Source organism: Ipomoea triloba, chromosome 5 (assembly GCF_003576645.1).
Source record: "Ipomoea triloba cultivar NCNSP0323 chromosome 5, ASM357664v1".
NCBI lineage: Eukaryota > Viridiplantae > Streptophyta > Magnoliopsida > Solanales > Convolvulaceae > Ipomoea > Ipomoea triloba.
In genome coordinates, this window is record NC_044920.1 from 11,948,629 (window position 1) to 11,965,341 (window position 16,713).

At 34.8% G+C, this 16,713-nt stretch overlaps 2 protein-coding genes across 2 annotated transcripts; one reads left to right on the forward strand and one right to left on the reverse strand.

Moving 5' to 3' along the window:
- Positions 1-5,476: 5,476 nt before the first annotated feature.
- LOC116020098 (nucleosome assembly protein 1;2-like) lies at positions 5,477-9,182 on the reverse strand. Its single transcript, XM_031260573.1, has 11 exons — positions 9,011-9,182; positions 8,731-8,774; positions 8,450-8,545; positions 7,740-7,832; positions 7,479-7,628; positions 7,191-7,375; positions 6,819-6,996; positions 6,692-6,735; positions 6,254-6,446; positions 5,961-5,981; positions 5,477-5,854 (listed from the first exon to the last, which is right to left on the reverse strand). Exons 1-11 carry the CDS (start codon positions 9,054-9,056, stop codon positions 5,783-5,785), a joined length of 1,122 nt encoding a protein of 373 aa, XP_031116433.1. The 5' UTR covers positions 9,057-9,182; the 3' UTR covers positions 5,477-5,782.
- A 2,718-nt stretch (positions 9,183-11,900) lies between these two features.
- LOC116020234 (protein FAR1-RELATED SEQUENCE 5-like) lies at positions 11,901-16,416 on the forward strand. Its single transcript, XM_031260719.1, has 4 exons — positions 11,901-12,021; positions 12,678-13,427; positions 15,053-15,395; positions 15,801-16,416. Exons 1-4 carry the CDS (start codon positions 11,901-11,903, stop codon positions 16,414-16,416), a joined length of 1,830 nt encoding a protein of 609 aa, XP_031116579.1.
- Positions 16,417-16,713: the final 297 nt, after the last annotated feature.

Consider the following 16,713-nt stretch of genomic DNA (forward strand, 5'->3'; position numbering starts at 1 on the left):
CATTAGCAACTCTATCTCTAACAAAATGACACGTGTTTGGTTCCACCATGAAATATGGGATTTGCACACATGTATGTAGCACCAAGATTGTCACATCATAGTTTGGGAATAGAGATACCAGGCATTAATCTCTCGTAGTAGAGAAAGCATCCAAATTACCTCAGCATAGACATATGCTAGAGCCTTATATTCTGCTTCAGTGGTGGATGTGTCAAACAGTTAGTTGTTTCTTGCAAACCCAATAAACAAGTATTGACCCAAGAAACACAGCATAGCCACTAGTAAACTTACGATCTTGAGGACAACCAGCCCAGTCAGTATTAGAGAACGCATGAAGCTCTCTTGATTGTGACTTTCTTATTTGTAAACCAAAATTAACTGTTCCTTTAACATACCTCAAGACTCTTTTCAGTTGCTCCCAGTCTGAGCTTGTAGGAGCATGCATGTGTTGACACAATTGATTCACTGCAAATGATAAATCTGGACGTGTAATAGTCAGATATTGTAGTCCTCCTGTCAGGCTTCTATATTGAGTGGGATTTTCATATAGATCTGAATTGTATGGAATAAATTTCGAAACACGATAGGAGTAGATAAAGCCTTACATTCTGTCATCCCTACTCGTTTCAAAATATCAGTCATGTGGCGTTGTTGTGATAATAATACGCCATCATGACATTTAATTGCCTCAATACCAAGAAAGAAACTAGGTTCAACAAGATACCTAATTTTAAAAGCAGTAGATAACTTTGATAACAAATGAGTCACAAGATCTGGATCACTCCCCATCACAAGTATACCATCAACATAAACTAAAATATACAAATAATCAGAATCACGAGAGAAATAAAACAAAGACACATCCGTTTTTTATGCTTGAGATCCAAAAGAAAGCAAAACGAGTGCAAAATAGTGAACCATGCTCTAGGAGCCTACTTTAAACAAGCAACAAAAAGCAAAACGAATACAGTGAGCGTTTAAGCAAGCAAATGTGATTTGGATACTGAACATCAATATACCAGGGGGTTGCTTCATGTAAACAGTTTTAGATAGACTACCATTTAGAAATGCATTATGAACATCAAGTTGTGTAATAACCCAACCAGAGGAAATAGCTAAGTAGAAAGCTGACAGTAGTAGGTTTTAGCACAGGACTGAACGTATCAAAGAAATCATGACCAGGCACTTGATTAAAACCTTTTGTTACTAACCTTGCTTTGTGTCTCTCAATTGAACCATCTGCCTTTTAGTTTGGTGCAAAAAATCCACTTGCACCCAATGACATTCATGTCTGCCGTGGAAGGTACAAGAGATCATGTCTGATTGTGTAGAAGGACATTAAATTCCTCGTCCATAGCTTCATGTCATTCTGAAAATTTAATAGCTTGAGTGTAGCAAGTGGGATCTGTGGGGCAAACTTGAACGGTCAAAACTGATAGAGGAGCTTGAGACCGACTTTGAGTCTACATTGCGTGAGTCCGTACACCGGGTTTGGCAAATGTGCCTCGCGACTGGCCACAGTGATGTGCGACGGGCTAGGTGTCGCAGCCGGCAGTAGCATCCGACTACACTGTGCAACGGGCTAGGTGTCGCAGCTGGCAGTAGCATCCGACTGCACGGTGTGCGTAGCACGTGCCCAGCAGTTGCACGCTACTGGTTCTCGGTCTACCTAAGCGCGACAATGGGGTGTGCAGCTGTTGCGGTGCGGTGGTTGCGGGATCAATGGGGTATAAGATGAATTCTGCCCACGGTCCACTTTGCGAAATAGTTGGTGCCTACAATTTTTCCTTAGAAACAAAGGGAAAAATATTCTCATCAAACCGCACATGCATGCACACGTAAACCTTATTAGTATGTAAGTTAATGCACTTATACCCTCGAAACGACTGAGGATAACCAAGGAAGACACATGGAGAAGACTTGTAAGAAATTTTAGGGCGATTGTATGGTCGGAGATAAGGATAACATAGACAACCGAAGACACGAAGAAAAAAATAGGATGGAGGGAATTTATGCAATAGAAGATGATGACCGGAGTTATGTAATATAGTAGAGACCATTCTATTTATTAAATAAACAACAGTCTCGAAGGTAAAATCCCAGAATTTATGTGGAATATACGCACGAGCTAAAAGAGTTAACCCTATCCCAACTATATGTCTATCTTTTCGCTCAGTACGACCATTCTGTTCATGAATATAGGCACATGATTGTCTATTGAAAATTCCTAATTGAACGAAGGTAAAGTGTAACTTTTTATATTCAGCCCCTAAATCAGATTGTATATATTTGATTTTTCTATTGAAAGAACGCTCAACCATAGTACGAAACTTATCAAAAATGACATAATATCATATTTTAATTTCATAGGAAAGTATCATGTATAACGAGAGTAATCATCCACGAAAATAACAAAGTAACGATGACCATTAGTGGACAACAAATTAAAGGAGCTGGACCCCAAATATCTGTGTATATTAAATCAAGAATGTTTGAACTAGACGACTCAACACGTGGCAAAGAAAATCTTGCAGATTTTCCTAATTGACATGCATTACACAAACTAGAATTACAACGATTCCAACTACTAGACCCACTAACCGAACAAGACTAGAGAATACGATGTAAGATAAGATTATGTGGATGTCCTAAACGATCATGTCACACAAACGTAGACGCACGAGCTTAAAAGAAACCTAATGGAGATGAACTAGTGATAGGAAATGTGTATAAGCCCCCAGAGCTATTGCCTCTTAGAAGAGTCTCCTTGGTTTTGATGTCCTTCGCAACAAAGAAAGAAAGGTGAAACTCAAAAAACACTTTGTTATCATATGCAAATTTCTGAACAAATAATAGAGAGGTAGACACACTAGAAACGTGAAGAATATTAGACAACTTAAAGGACCTAGATGGGGTAGTAAAGGAAGCATGACCAACATGACTCATAGTAAACTCTTACCATCACCAACACGTAGTGTATTATTACCAACATACTCTTCTAAAGTAGATAGGGCTACAATATCTAGGGTTACATGATTCGTGACCGCAGTATCAGGGACCTAAACCTGAGAACCATTATCATTACCTTGATATGTCAAATTTGCCTGGGGGATGGGCCATAGCGATTGTAGCATGTGTGCGTTGTATGACCATAACGATTGCAAAGTTGACACTGAGTTGGATTGCCCCTACCACGACCACCATTGCGGCCGTCGTTCGACTGCTCGCTATCGCGTTGGGCGGTGTTTCCGCCGCCTCCACAATTCGGCCTGCCGCAATTGTTGTCGCGCCATCCTCCTCAGCACTACTGCCCACCATGCTGGGCAACATAACGTAGGCAGCCGACGAATGAGCCATTCCACTGTCGTGGTGAATGAAATCATGGGCACCAAGAAAATTGCGAGTTCCGTGAGGGTCACGGCTTGTCCACAAAATGCGAGGGATGATATTAAGTTACTATTTGGAACTAATGCATGTACAAATGTGTTGATTCCACGATTGTCGCTTACACCGCCAAATACTAAGTTACCATTTAAGTTTCAACAAAGGCAATTTCCACTAATGTTGTCTTATGTTATGACAATAAAGAAAAAGCCAAGGCCAAATGCTTTCTACAGTTTGACTACTGTTGAAAAAACTAATTTTTGTCCATGGACAACTATAAGTTGCTTTGTCTAGAGTTAGCAATCCGAGAGGTCTTAAGTTACTTATTTGCAACGACAATGGGGAGTATGTTTCTTCAACGTCGAATGTTGTATATAAAGAGGTGTTTAATAATTATAAAAATTTTATATCATCAATAAAATATAAATTGCTTTCGACAGTTATTATAAATTTTAGTGTAAATAATTTAGAGAATATTAACATTCATAAGTTACATATTACAAATAACTCAAGAAAAGTAATATAATGCTACTTTTCTTGAGTTATTTGTAATATGTAACTTATGAATGTTAATATTCTCTAAATTATTTACACTAAAATTTATAATAACTGTCGAAAGCAATTTATATTTTATTGATGATTATCACGAATTAGTTTTTTATACCACAAATTAATCAAACAAAATTGCATCATTATTTGATTTACGAAAATTTATGAGTAGCATATCATTCTTGGGAAAAAAAAATTGGTGCAAATGATTTGTATAAAGTAGCATTATCTTAGGTATTTTTTACATCAATTAAATTTTTGAAAAACTATTTTCAAAGAATGTATTTGATTTGCAAAGAAAATTATTTAACAATCTTTAGTGTTACTCTAAAAATTAAACAATTAAATTACTTGAAAAATTAATTAACATGTTTGGTTCGTTTAAACTTTCCTAAAAAAATTTTAATGCGAAATAAAATCATCCAATTCAAAATAACCAATAAATAAATAATTTATCTTTTATATATAGTTGTTTCTTAAGTCATGTTTCTGTTTGTGGCTTAGAGCAACACCAACAGCAAAGTTTTTTCATGATCTTTTGTTATTGCTACATGGGTGGAGTGGATAGAGAAAAATAATAGAAAAAAAAAAAGAAAGAAAGAAAATGAAAACAAAAACATGCTAGATGTCAGGAAAAAAAAATTATTTACATGCTTAGATGGTGCACTAGTGTGATTTTTTTTTCGTGAATCTCACAAAAAACTGATTTACTACAAATAACTACTAATGATGTTGCTCTTATTGTTGGAATGAGGAAATTAAGGGGATAAAGTGAAATTTTAAATTACATTATTTGATATGTAAGAATAGAATGCTTGGAATTGAAAAGGAAAAAGTAAATAAACACTAAAATATCATTGTATAATAATAATAACAATAATAATAATAATAATTTACCATAAATTATAATTTTACAAGAATTGCAATTCATAAAGAAACACTAAGAATTACAGTTTCATAGTTGGAAGAAATTACAATTCTATTGAGTTTGCTATGAATAAAATTATAATTTCATCCTAAATTACATCCAGTGACACTTCTATTTGATCAATTTTAGGCAATCTAAAATATTTCAGATGGTAGCCATCCGCCCATCTCCCATAATAAATTGCTGGAACTCTCAGACAATAATTTCATCGGTGGCAGGGTGGACCAGTGGCAGCAGCTACATCTTTTTCTTGGAGTTACTACATGTACTCCCAAATTTCTCTTTCTCTTTAAATTTTCATTTCTGATGTGGCAAGCTATTTTTTCATGTGAGTACTAATACAAATGTCTATATCACAATTTGGTGTATAAAAATAAAAATTAAAAGTAGAAAATAAAAGTACACAATAATATTTTCCTTTTCCTTGTGGCCTAATATTTATTTGGTTAAACCAAATACCAAATTATAACTTCACATAAACTGATAAACCTTTAAAAGAACAAACCAACCGTCATACACACATTACACTTCCACCTTACCTTGGTTGAAATTTGAGTGATTCGAGCGAGCAAAAGTGCAAGTGAATACCACCAGCACGAATTGCTTCCAAAAATATTAGAGAAAATTGCAAATTTCAATAGAGCACAAGGGAATAATAGCAGCTATACTATAATGTTTCAATCCGCACCAGAATCCGACAAAAACTAAACAGATCACATCACATCTAAACACTATTTCCACAATCCTTCCCAACCCACTGCCAAAAATGAAACTAAGAAAATGGAATAATAATAATAATAATATGATAAGAGAATATAAACCCAGAAAGACTTTAATGGAGAAAAGCAAATCCAGAGACTTCTAAAAGACTGCATATATCTTCTTGGACACATTGAATTGCATAATCAGCAACAAACAAAACTACTGTTGCTTGCACTCTGGAGGCCTCTCACCTTGCTGACCATCTGCAGCTGCAGGTGCTCTTCCACTTCTCTGTAATTCAATGAAATATAACTAAGAAAAATACTAGGACATAAAATCATGAGCAATGTAGAAAATATATAATGTCATTCAAAATTTAAAAATAAAAAAGGCATACCTTCCGTGCAGCAGCAGTTGTCTGGAGCAGATAAGAAAGGAGGATAAAACAGATCAGCATCATAAGCAATTTAAGAATGAAAAATACTATGTGAACTCCCAATTTCTAGTCCCACCCTCAAATTCTTGATGTGAACAATTTTATGGGGGCACACATAATAAAAATAGCCTATCATTGTTTGCCTGTTGCCACATTAGGGAAAAAAAGTGGAGTAGAATTTGGGAGTACGCATAGTAGAACTCATTAAGAATACAAAGACAACTGGCAAGCCAAAACAGCAATCAATTTTGTACCTTCTTTGTCTTGACATCATCTTCATCAACGTCATCATCCTCTTCTTCATCTTCCTCTTCGTCCTCCTCATCGTCTTCATCATCTTCATCCTCCTCCTCGTCTTCATCATCTAGTTCAGGAAAATCATTTTCAGCAGCTTCCCCAGTGAACCAAGACACTGCATGTGGAATAATTTTGTCTCGAATAGTTGACCTGCACAGCATATGAGATATCATTTTGTCATGCTTGCAGCAAAAGAGTAAAACATATCAGTTAGTTCAAACTAGATAAAGCAAAAATCACAAAAGAGGCACAAAACACAGTTATTACAGAATAGAAAGGGAATATTAACACCATGTTAACACTTAAAAAGGATTACATGTAAATTTTGAGAAAATCAATGCTGAATACATAAACACTGAAAGAGGACTGAAAGATTCACATTTATTTAGACTCACCCAATGTCATAGTCTTGTTCCATCAAATTTTGCAGCTCCTCAGCCTATCCAAATTAAAGGTAAAATATATCAGCTAAAAAACTAGAAAGAAAAGCCAAAAACTATAATACAAGGATGCAGTTCTTACAGCTTCTTCATCAATGTCATCTTCATCCTCGGGGACTTCAGGTGGACTAAAGAAGTTGAAGAAACTGTCACACTGTTCAGTTTTAGTCACCGGCTTGGCATTCTTAGACCCCTTCTTAGGTTTCTTCTTCAAGATCTTCTGTGTCAAGCATTTTCCTGGATACCACTCTATCTCAGTCCTGCAAAGTGGACATATGGTAACTCCTTAATACAAGGAAGCAATCAGAAAATATTCCAAACATAGAAACAATAACATCAGTTGCACTTGGTCCACCAAAACCATCAATCAGCTAATCAGCAGAAAAAGAAATTGAAAAATGTAAATACATGCAATATGCTGCATATCAGTAGGGAAAAAAAAAAAAAAACTTACCCTATGGCTTTCTCTAGAATAGGTTCATCTTCATCAATCATATGATAGGTCTTAGTCAAAACAGAGTTTTTGAAGAATGGATTGGTCTCAAAGAAAAATTCAAGCTTGAAGCCCTTTGGATTATCAATTCTGGACCACTTAATGTCTTTCAGATATTCAAGAGCTCCTTCGTCACGCTCAGTAATCTAACATCAATAAGAAGGCAGGGAGAAAATTAAATGAAAATGATCAAACAGGTTATAAAGAATGCAGAAAGGCAACAAAGAGAGCATTCATGCAACATCTAACCTCTTCAGCTAACACTTCATTATTCTTCATAGCAGTAAGCCAGAAATGTGGAACTCCTTTCTCTGCAGTTTTGTCGTCTTCTTGGTCCATAGACACTGCTTCAGCTTTCTCACCTTCAACTTCAACTATACCATTCACTATTTCATATCTCTGCACGTTTTATTTTTTTACTTCATTATGAATTTGAGACATAGGATTACAAGCCAATGCCCAATGGAACAGCAAATGTATAATAATAATATGTAAAAGAGCCTTACAAACCTTTGTATATAGTGGTTGATAAAGCTTCTGATACTTGGCTTCAAGTGCTGCTCTCTCTTCAAGAAACTTTGCCTCCAATTCATCATGTTGAGTCTGCACAATTAAGCACCAAAAAAAAAAGTACCAAAATCCACCAAGGGAGCATCAATAATCAATAAGAGAATGTGAAAATTCATAACTGAAAGAAAGGAAGAAAAAAAACTGTGAAGATGTCAAGCAGTTAGTTGAGAGCAAGGAGTGACAAAAAAACATAGCAATAATAATATCATTAATATGTTTCCTAAACAAGTTGCATAGAGAAATTACTTCTATGATTTACTTATAAAAAAAAATCATATAAGATAAACTGCTTCATTCACTAAAACTTAAAGGTATTTACTATTTAACCAATACCATAAAATCTTTGCAAAAATTAAGTCATTCTTTAATCACCAAAACTGTTCAATGAGAAACTCAATTTATTAGCAACAATTAAATTAAAATTGGGTCAATACAACATACATATGCCAAGTTCAAATAATTCCCCAATTGGCACTTTCCCTATTTATTGTGTCAATTCAATTAACCACATTTAATCCTCTTGAACAATCTGCAATGACATTGGAATTTTCAGAGTAGGATATCTTTCATTGATGTCCACATAGAATTGGAGTTTCATAGAACAACCAAGCATTTAAAAAATATGAGACACCAGTACAAGATTCACATACCTGAATCTCCCTGAGGAACTCAACACGCTTTCTGACATCAGACGACAAGCTCTCGAGAACATTTGAATGCTGTCCAGTAAGATCCTGAAGCTTATTCTTTAAAAAATGAAACGCTATCAGTATTAATACAACTCTATTCCCCATTTTAAGGGGGGACAAAAGGGACCCCTACACACAAACAGCATATAGCTCCTTTGATAAAACTTCACAGAGGGACTGGGCTATACAGATGTACTTATAATCCATATATTTCTAACAAAAGAAATGGCAAAATAACTTACTTTGAGAACGTTGACAAGGTCAGCCTTTTCCTCAGAATTCAGAGCTACAATGAAACAACCCCGAATGAATTTTCAAAAAAAAAAAAAAACTAAATAAATAGACATAACAACAATAATACACGAAATAAACACAGGAAAATCAAGGCACATCAAGATTCCAGCAAGCACAGAAACACACTAGCGAATTCATTACGCTCCCGCATGTTAAAAATCTATATATGTATACATACAGATAGAACTGTACGAGTAGATTAACGTAGTTCTGTGGATAGAAGGTTACCAGCGTTGAGATCGGACATGTTGAAGTTATCCTTAGCGTTGGCCATTGTTGAAGCAAAATAAACCCTAGGAGAGAGAAAGCAAAAACCCGAGAGAGAAAGAGCTTCAGTTTAAGCCTTTCCCTATATCTCCTCCCGCTGCCGTCTCCCTCCGCCGCTGAAAAAACCTAGCAGCAAAATATGAATATTTATACTGACGGTCAACAAGGGCTTGCTTGGGTAATCACAATATTTTCTGGTTAAAAAATACATTTGGGCATGTTCTCATTTACTTTTCGATTTTATATTTTTTTTTGGGATAATCCAGTCACAAACTCACAAATACTCACAAGAGCATTCGAATATGCATTTCTTTATCAAAAACAAAATTCTATTTTTTGGAAAATTAAAATTAAAATATATTTATTAATATATTTAAAAATTTAAAAATAAATAATGGAGAACATAAAATTACAGAGTTTAAGTAAATGCAATCGTAAGTTTGACATACAGAGTCTTACAGATCATTTACTACTTCATTCACTTTCTTATAATTATAATTTAAAATTAAATTTTAAATCTAAATACATTTAAAATAAATACATACATAATTTTTAAATTAAATATAAAATTTCATTTTTTCAATTGAAACAAATAAAATAACATTAAATTCAAAATACGAATAGATAAATAAAAATTAAAAAAAAACATAAATAAAATGAAAATTACGTTTAAGTATTGTGTAAATATCTTCTTCATGGTATACTTACAAATCTTTTTGTGATTTGCTAGTTATTCTTCTGTGATCTGTGAAGCACCTTTATAAAAGAGTTGCAATTTCATGGCCTCATCGTATATTTCCTTTGCCAATGCGCTTCTTTCCTTTGTCGCAATGTTTTTTTCTTTGACCGTAGTGTATTTATCGGCAAATTATACCATGCACCGTGGTGGACGTATTGTGCACCAGGAATCAAAACGACGCCGTTTTGTCCATTAGCCAGTAAGTGGGCATTATTTTGGGAATCACGTCCGTTTCCTCCGTTAACTTCCTAATATATATATATAAAAAAATAGTGAATTTGAATTGTTTGTGTTTTGGCGGTTATGGCGATCTTCTTCTCCGATTTGTGAACTCACGAATAACAAATATACAGTCGTAGCTATTGGATTTTCAAGCATTAGGATATGCAAGGCGTCAATTCGCAGCAGGAGGTGGTTGCGACTGAAGAACTCGATGATCCGGTTGGATTGGCTATTTCAGGCGATGATCCGGTTGGATTGGCTCTTTCAAGCGATCGTAATCCAGGTTTTTTATGTTTGATTTTGTGATTTTGTTTGTGTTTTATGAAAATCATTGAATTCGTATGCTTTGATTCGTGTGTTTTGATTATTTGATACTGGTTTTAGGATTGTTTTATGATACAACTATGCGATTGGAAGGGTAGAAAATGAATTCTCTGTATTTGTGTGGATATTATGTGTATTCTTTTAATGAACTGTGAGTATTTCAGGCAATGTTTCTGTGTATTCATTGTAGTTGTATGTAAAAACAGATGGTGTATTGTGTTTTGTTTATCGAATGTCATTCTGGTGGATTTTTGTGTGTTTTTGTGAATATTTTGTGTATTCTTTGAATTCAATATGTGTATTGTGGTTAGAGAGTTTGTGTATTCATGTTAGTTNCTATATATGTATACATACAGATAGAACTGTACGAGTAGATTAACGTAGTTCTGTGGATAGAAGGTTACCAGCGTTGAGATCGGACATGTTGAAGTTATCCTTAGCGTTGGCCATTGTTGAAGCAAAATAAACCCTAGGAGAGAGAAAGCAAAAACCCGAGAGAGAAAGAGCTTCAGTTTAAGCCTTTCCCTATATCTCCTCCCGCTGCCGTCTCCCTCCGCCGCTGAAAAAACCTAGCAGCAAAATATGAATATTTATACTGACGGTCAACAAGGGCTTGCTTGGGTAATCACAATATTTTCTGGTTAAAAAATACATTTGGGCATGTTCTCATTTACTTTTCGATTTTATATTTTTTTTTGGGATAATCCAGTCACAAACTCACAAATACTCACAAGAGCATTCGAATATGCATTTCTTTATCAAAAACAAAATTCTATTTTTTGGAAAATTAAAATTAAAATATATTTATTAATATATTTAAAAATTTAAAAATAAATAATGGAGAACATAAAATTACAGAGTTTAAGTAAATGCAATCGTAAGTTTGACATACAGAGTCTTACAGATCATTTACTACTTCATTCACTTTCTTATAATTATAATTTAAAATTAAATTTTAAATCTAAATACATTTAAAATAAATACATACATAATTTTTAAATTAAATATAAAATTTCATTTTTTCAATTGAAACAAATAAAATAACATTAAATTCAAAATACGAATAGATAAATAAAAATTAAAAAAAAACATAAATAAAATGAAAATTACGTTTAAGTATTGTGTAAATATCTTCTTCATGGTATACTTACAAATCTTTTTGTGATTTGCTAGTTATTCTTCTGTGATCTGTGAAGCACCTTTATAAAAGAGTTGCAATTTCATGGCCTCATCGTATATTTCCTTTGCCAATGCGCTTCTTTCCTTTGTCGCAATGTTTTTTTCTTTGACCGTAGTGTATTTATCGGCAAATTATACCATGCACCGTGGTGGACGTATTGTGCACCAGGAATCAAAACGACGCCGTTTTGTCCATTAGCCAGTAAGTGGGCATTATTTTGGGAATCACGTCCGTTTCCTCCGTTAACTTCCTAATATATATATATAAAAAAATAGTGAATTTGAATTGTTTGTGTTTTGGCGGTTATGGCGATCTTCTTCTCCGATTTGTGAACTCACGAATAACAAATATACAGTCGTAGCTATTGGATTTTCAAGCATTAGGATATGCAAGGCGTCAATTCGCAGCAGGAGGTGGTTGCGACTGAAGAACTCGATGATCCGGTTGGATTGGCTATTTCAGGCGATGATCCGGTTGGATTGGCTCTTTCAAGCGATCGTAATCCAGGTTTTTTATGTTTGATTTTGTGATTTTGTTTGTGTTTTATGAAAATCATTGAATTCGTATGCTTTGATTCGTGTGTTTTGATTATTTGATACTGGTTTTAGGATTGTTTTATGATACAACTATGCGATTGGAAGGGTAGAAAATGAATTCTCTGTATTTGTGTGGATATTATGTGTATTCTTTTAATGAACTGTGAGTATTTCAGGCAATGTTTCTGTGTATTCATTGTAGTTGTATGTAAAAACAGATGGTGTATTGTGTTTTGTTTATCGAATGTCATTCTGGTGGATTTTTGTGTGTTTTTGTGAATATTTTGTGTATTCTTTGAATTCAATATGTGTATTGTGTGAATATTTTGTGTATTCTTTGAATTCAATATGTGTATTGTGGTAATATTTTGTGTATTCTTTGAATTCAATATGTGTATTGTGGTTAGATTTTGTGTATTCTTTGAATTCAATATGTGTATTGTGGTTAGAGAGTTTGTATTCTTTGAATTCAATATGTGTATTGTGGTTAGAGAGTTTGTGTATTCATGTTAGTTGTAATGTAAACACAAGGTGATGTGTGTTTTGTATTTTGGGGTTCCAATATTCTGTGTATTCTAGTTATACACTATGTGTATTGTAGGCATGTATTCTGTGTATTGACTGTAGGGGTACTTAAACACTGTGTTTTTGCAGCTGATCAGGACTTGTTAGGGGTGTTAGTGAGTTCTATTGATGAAGCATATGAGGTTTATAATGATTATGCTTTCAGGCTAGGTTTTAGTGTGAGGAGGGGTAAGCAAAGATATAGTGCTGGTACAAAACAATTGAAGATGAAGGAGTTTAATTGTTCAAAGTCTGGGTTTAAAAGGGTTTTAAGAAATGGAAGTTATTTAAAAGTTGATGTACGGACAGGTTGTCGTGCATCTGTTCAATTTGATTTAGATGGGAATGGGATGTGGACTGTGACAAAGCACCAGAAGCTTCATAATCATGAGTTTGTTCCAACGACCAAGAGTTATCTTCTACGGTCACATAGATCAGTGTCTAGAAATCATCTTTCCTACATAAAGGATTTGAAGAAGAGCGGTGTTTGTGTGGCTGATGGTTTACGGTTTCTTAAAACACAATCAGGGGGGTCACCACTCGTTGGTTTTACAAGCAGGGATGCATATAACTCGCTGTGCACTGATGTATTGAACAATTTGGATGGAACCGACTCAAACACATTAATTGAAATATTTAGACAAAGGCAGTCAAGTGAAAATGATTTTTTCTTTGATTTCGAAGTGGATGATGAGTCAAGGTTGTGCAGCTTTTTTTGGAGAGATGGGAAAATGATGCGAGACTATGAATTGTTTGGAGATTTGTTAGTTCACGATACGACGTATCGTACTAACAAATATGATATGATTTGTGGTCCATTCGTTGGTATGAACCATCACTGTATGAACGTCATGTTTGGATGTGGTTTTTTGTTGAACGAGAGGATTGAGTCGTTCGTATGGTTGTTTAGGTCATTTTTAAGATCAATGAATGGGAAAAGTCCCCAAAGTATAATGACCGATCAATGCACTGCCATGGCTGCTGCTATTTCCCAACTTTTTCCAACCTCAAGACATCGCCTATGTATATGGCATATCGGTGAGAATTCAAAGAAGCACATCAAGGGACTAAGAAATCAAAAAGATTTTCTAGACATATTCAATTGTCTGTTGAAACATACTGATACGGAGGCAGAGTTTGAGCTTTATTGGACAAGGTATGCTTTCATTAAAAATTCTGTGTATTGGTAATGGTATTTATGTTTATTTAGTTATAGTATTCTGTGTATTATATTTTTCCCAATTGCTTGCATTAGTATACAGAGTTGGCAATTCTCACCCAGATTATGTGTATTCTCTTGATATATTCTGAGTATTGTAGTGTTAGAGTATGTTTATTCTATTGATTCTGTGCTTTCATTCCCATGCCTTCATATCTGATAATACTCCCCTTATATTCTGTGTATTCAATTGAATGATCCTGTGTATTTGTATATGAGAGTCTGTGTATGCATTATAGTATATGAGTAGGTGTAGTTAATATATATGTTATGGTATTCCAGGATGGTCACAACATACAAATGCCATAATAATTCTTGGATTGAAAAGTTGTATCAATGTAGAGAAAAATGGTGCCCTGCATTTAACAAAGATTATTTTTCTGGTGGTATTTTATCTTCACAAATGAGTGAAACCACAAATCACTCTATTTCTAGAAGGTTATCCAAGACTGCTGGGCTATGTGATTTCTATAGCTCATTTATTGGTGTTGTTTCGGAGTGGAGGAGTAGAGAGAACGGGGAAGATGTCCGGTGTTCCCAAGGTGTACCTACAATGGCTATGGATCACATTAAGATTCTTTCACACGCTAGGGATATTTATACGATTGAGATATATTACTTGTTCGAAGAGCAGTTTTTGAAAAGGGCATCATGCTATCAAGAGTGTGTTCAATTTGAAGGTAGTGTGTATAAGTATCACGTCTGGAGGCCGGAGGTTGATATTATTAGGCATGAAGTGATTTTTAACGTTAGAGAGTTAGATATTTGGTGCAGTTGCAAGTTGTTCACTGAAACCGGGATCTTATGCTGTCACTGTTTACGCATTTTAAACGTGCATTGTGTGTCTGAAGTTCCAAATAAATATATTCTGAAGAGATGGACTAAAAGAGTTTTGGAAGACGAGAATGCTGGTATTATCCCCCTATCTCAGTGCTTTAATGTCCCTTCTTCTGTTTAGACTTTAGAGATCACTAGGAAATTTCAGAAGTTGGTTGTTTATTGCCAAGAAAACAGCAAATCACGCAAAATTTTTGAGCAAGCAATGTTAGATGCCAAGAGAAAAGTTGAACATGAGTATGACCCTATTTTCTTCGAAGGTGAAGACTGTGATGTGGAATCGTCGAGCGGTGTTATAAAGGATCCATCAAACAGGCGGTTGAAAGGGGTNTGTTAGTTCACGATACGACGTATCGTACTAACAAATATGATATGATTTGTGGTCCATTCGTTGGTATGAACCATCACTGTATGAACGTCATGTTTGGATGTGGTTTTTTGTTGAACGAGAGGATTGAGTCGTTCGTATGGTTGTTTAGGTCATTTTTAAGATCAATGAATGGGAAAAGTCCCCAAAGTATAATGACCGATCAATGCACTGCCATGGCTGCTGCTATTTCCCAACTTTTTCCAACCTCAAGACATCGCCTATGTATATGGCATATCGGTGAGAATTCAAAGAAGCACATCAAGGGACTAAGAAATCAAAAAGATTTTCTAGACATATTCAATTGTCTGTTGAAACATACTGATACGGAGGCAGAGTTTGAGCTTTATTGGACAAGGTATGCTTTCATTAAAAATTCTGTGTATTGGTAATGGTATTTATGTTTATTTAGTTATAGTATTCTGTGTATTATATTTTTCCCAATTGCTTGCATTAGTATACAGAGTTGGCAATTCTCACCCAGATTATGTGTATTCTCTTGATATATTCTGAGTATTGTAGTGTTAGAGTATGTTTATTCTATTGATTCTGTGCTTTCATTCCCATGCCTTCATATCTGATAATACTCCCCTTATATTCTGTGTATTCAATTGAATGATCCTGTGTATTTGTATATGAGAGTCTGTGTATGCATTATAGTATATGAGTAGGTGTAGTTAATATATATGTTATGGTATTCCAGGATGGTCACAACATACAAATGCCATAATAATTCTTGGATTGAAAAGTTGTATCAATGTAGAGAAAAATGGTGCCCTGCATTTAACAAAGATTATTTTTCTGGTGGTATTTTATCTTCACAAATGAGTGAAACCACAAATCACTCTATTTCTAGAAGGTTATCCAAGACTGCTGGGCTATGTGATTTCTATAGCTCATTTATTGGTGTTGTTTCGGAGTGGAGGAGTAGAGAGAACGGGGAAGATGTCCGGTGTTCCCAAGGTGTACCTACAATGGCTATGGATCACATTAAGATTCTTTCACACGCTAGGGATATTTATACGATTGAGATATATTACTTGTTCGAAGAGCAGTTTTTGAAAAGGGCATCATGCTATCAAGAGTGTGTTCAATTTGAAGGTAGTGTGTATAAGTATCACGTCTGGAGGCCGGAGGTTGATATTATTAGGCATGAAGTGATTTTTAACGTTAGAGAGTTAGATATTTGGTGCAGTTGCAAGTTGTTCACTGAAACCGGGATCTTATGCTGTCACTGTTTACGCATTTTAAACGTGCATTGTGTGTCTGAAGTTCCAAATAAATATATTCTGAAGAGATGGACTAAAAGAGTTTTGGAAGACGAGAATGCTGGTATTATCCCCCTATCTCAGTGCTTTAATGTCCCTTCTTCTGTTTAGACTTTAGAGATCACTAGGAAATTTCAGAAGTTGGTTGTTTATTGCCAAGAAAACAGCAAATCACGCAAAATTTTTGAGCAAGCAATGTTAGATGCCAAGAGAAAAGTTGAACATGAGTATGACCCTATTTTCTTCGAAGGTGAAGACTGTGATGTGGAATCGTCGAGCGGTGTTATAAAGGATCCATCAAACGATGCCAAGAGAAAAGTTGAACATGAGTATGGCCCTATTTTCTTCGAATGTGAAGATTGTGATGTGGAATCGTCGAGCTGTGTTATAAAGGATCCATCAAACAGG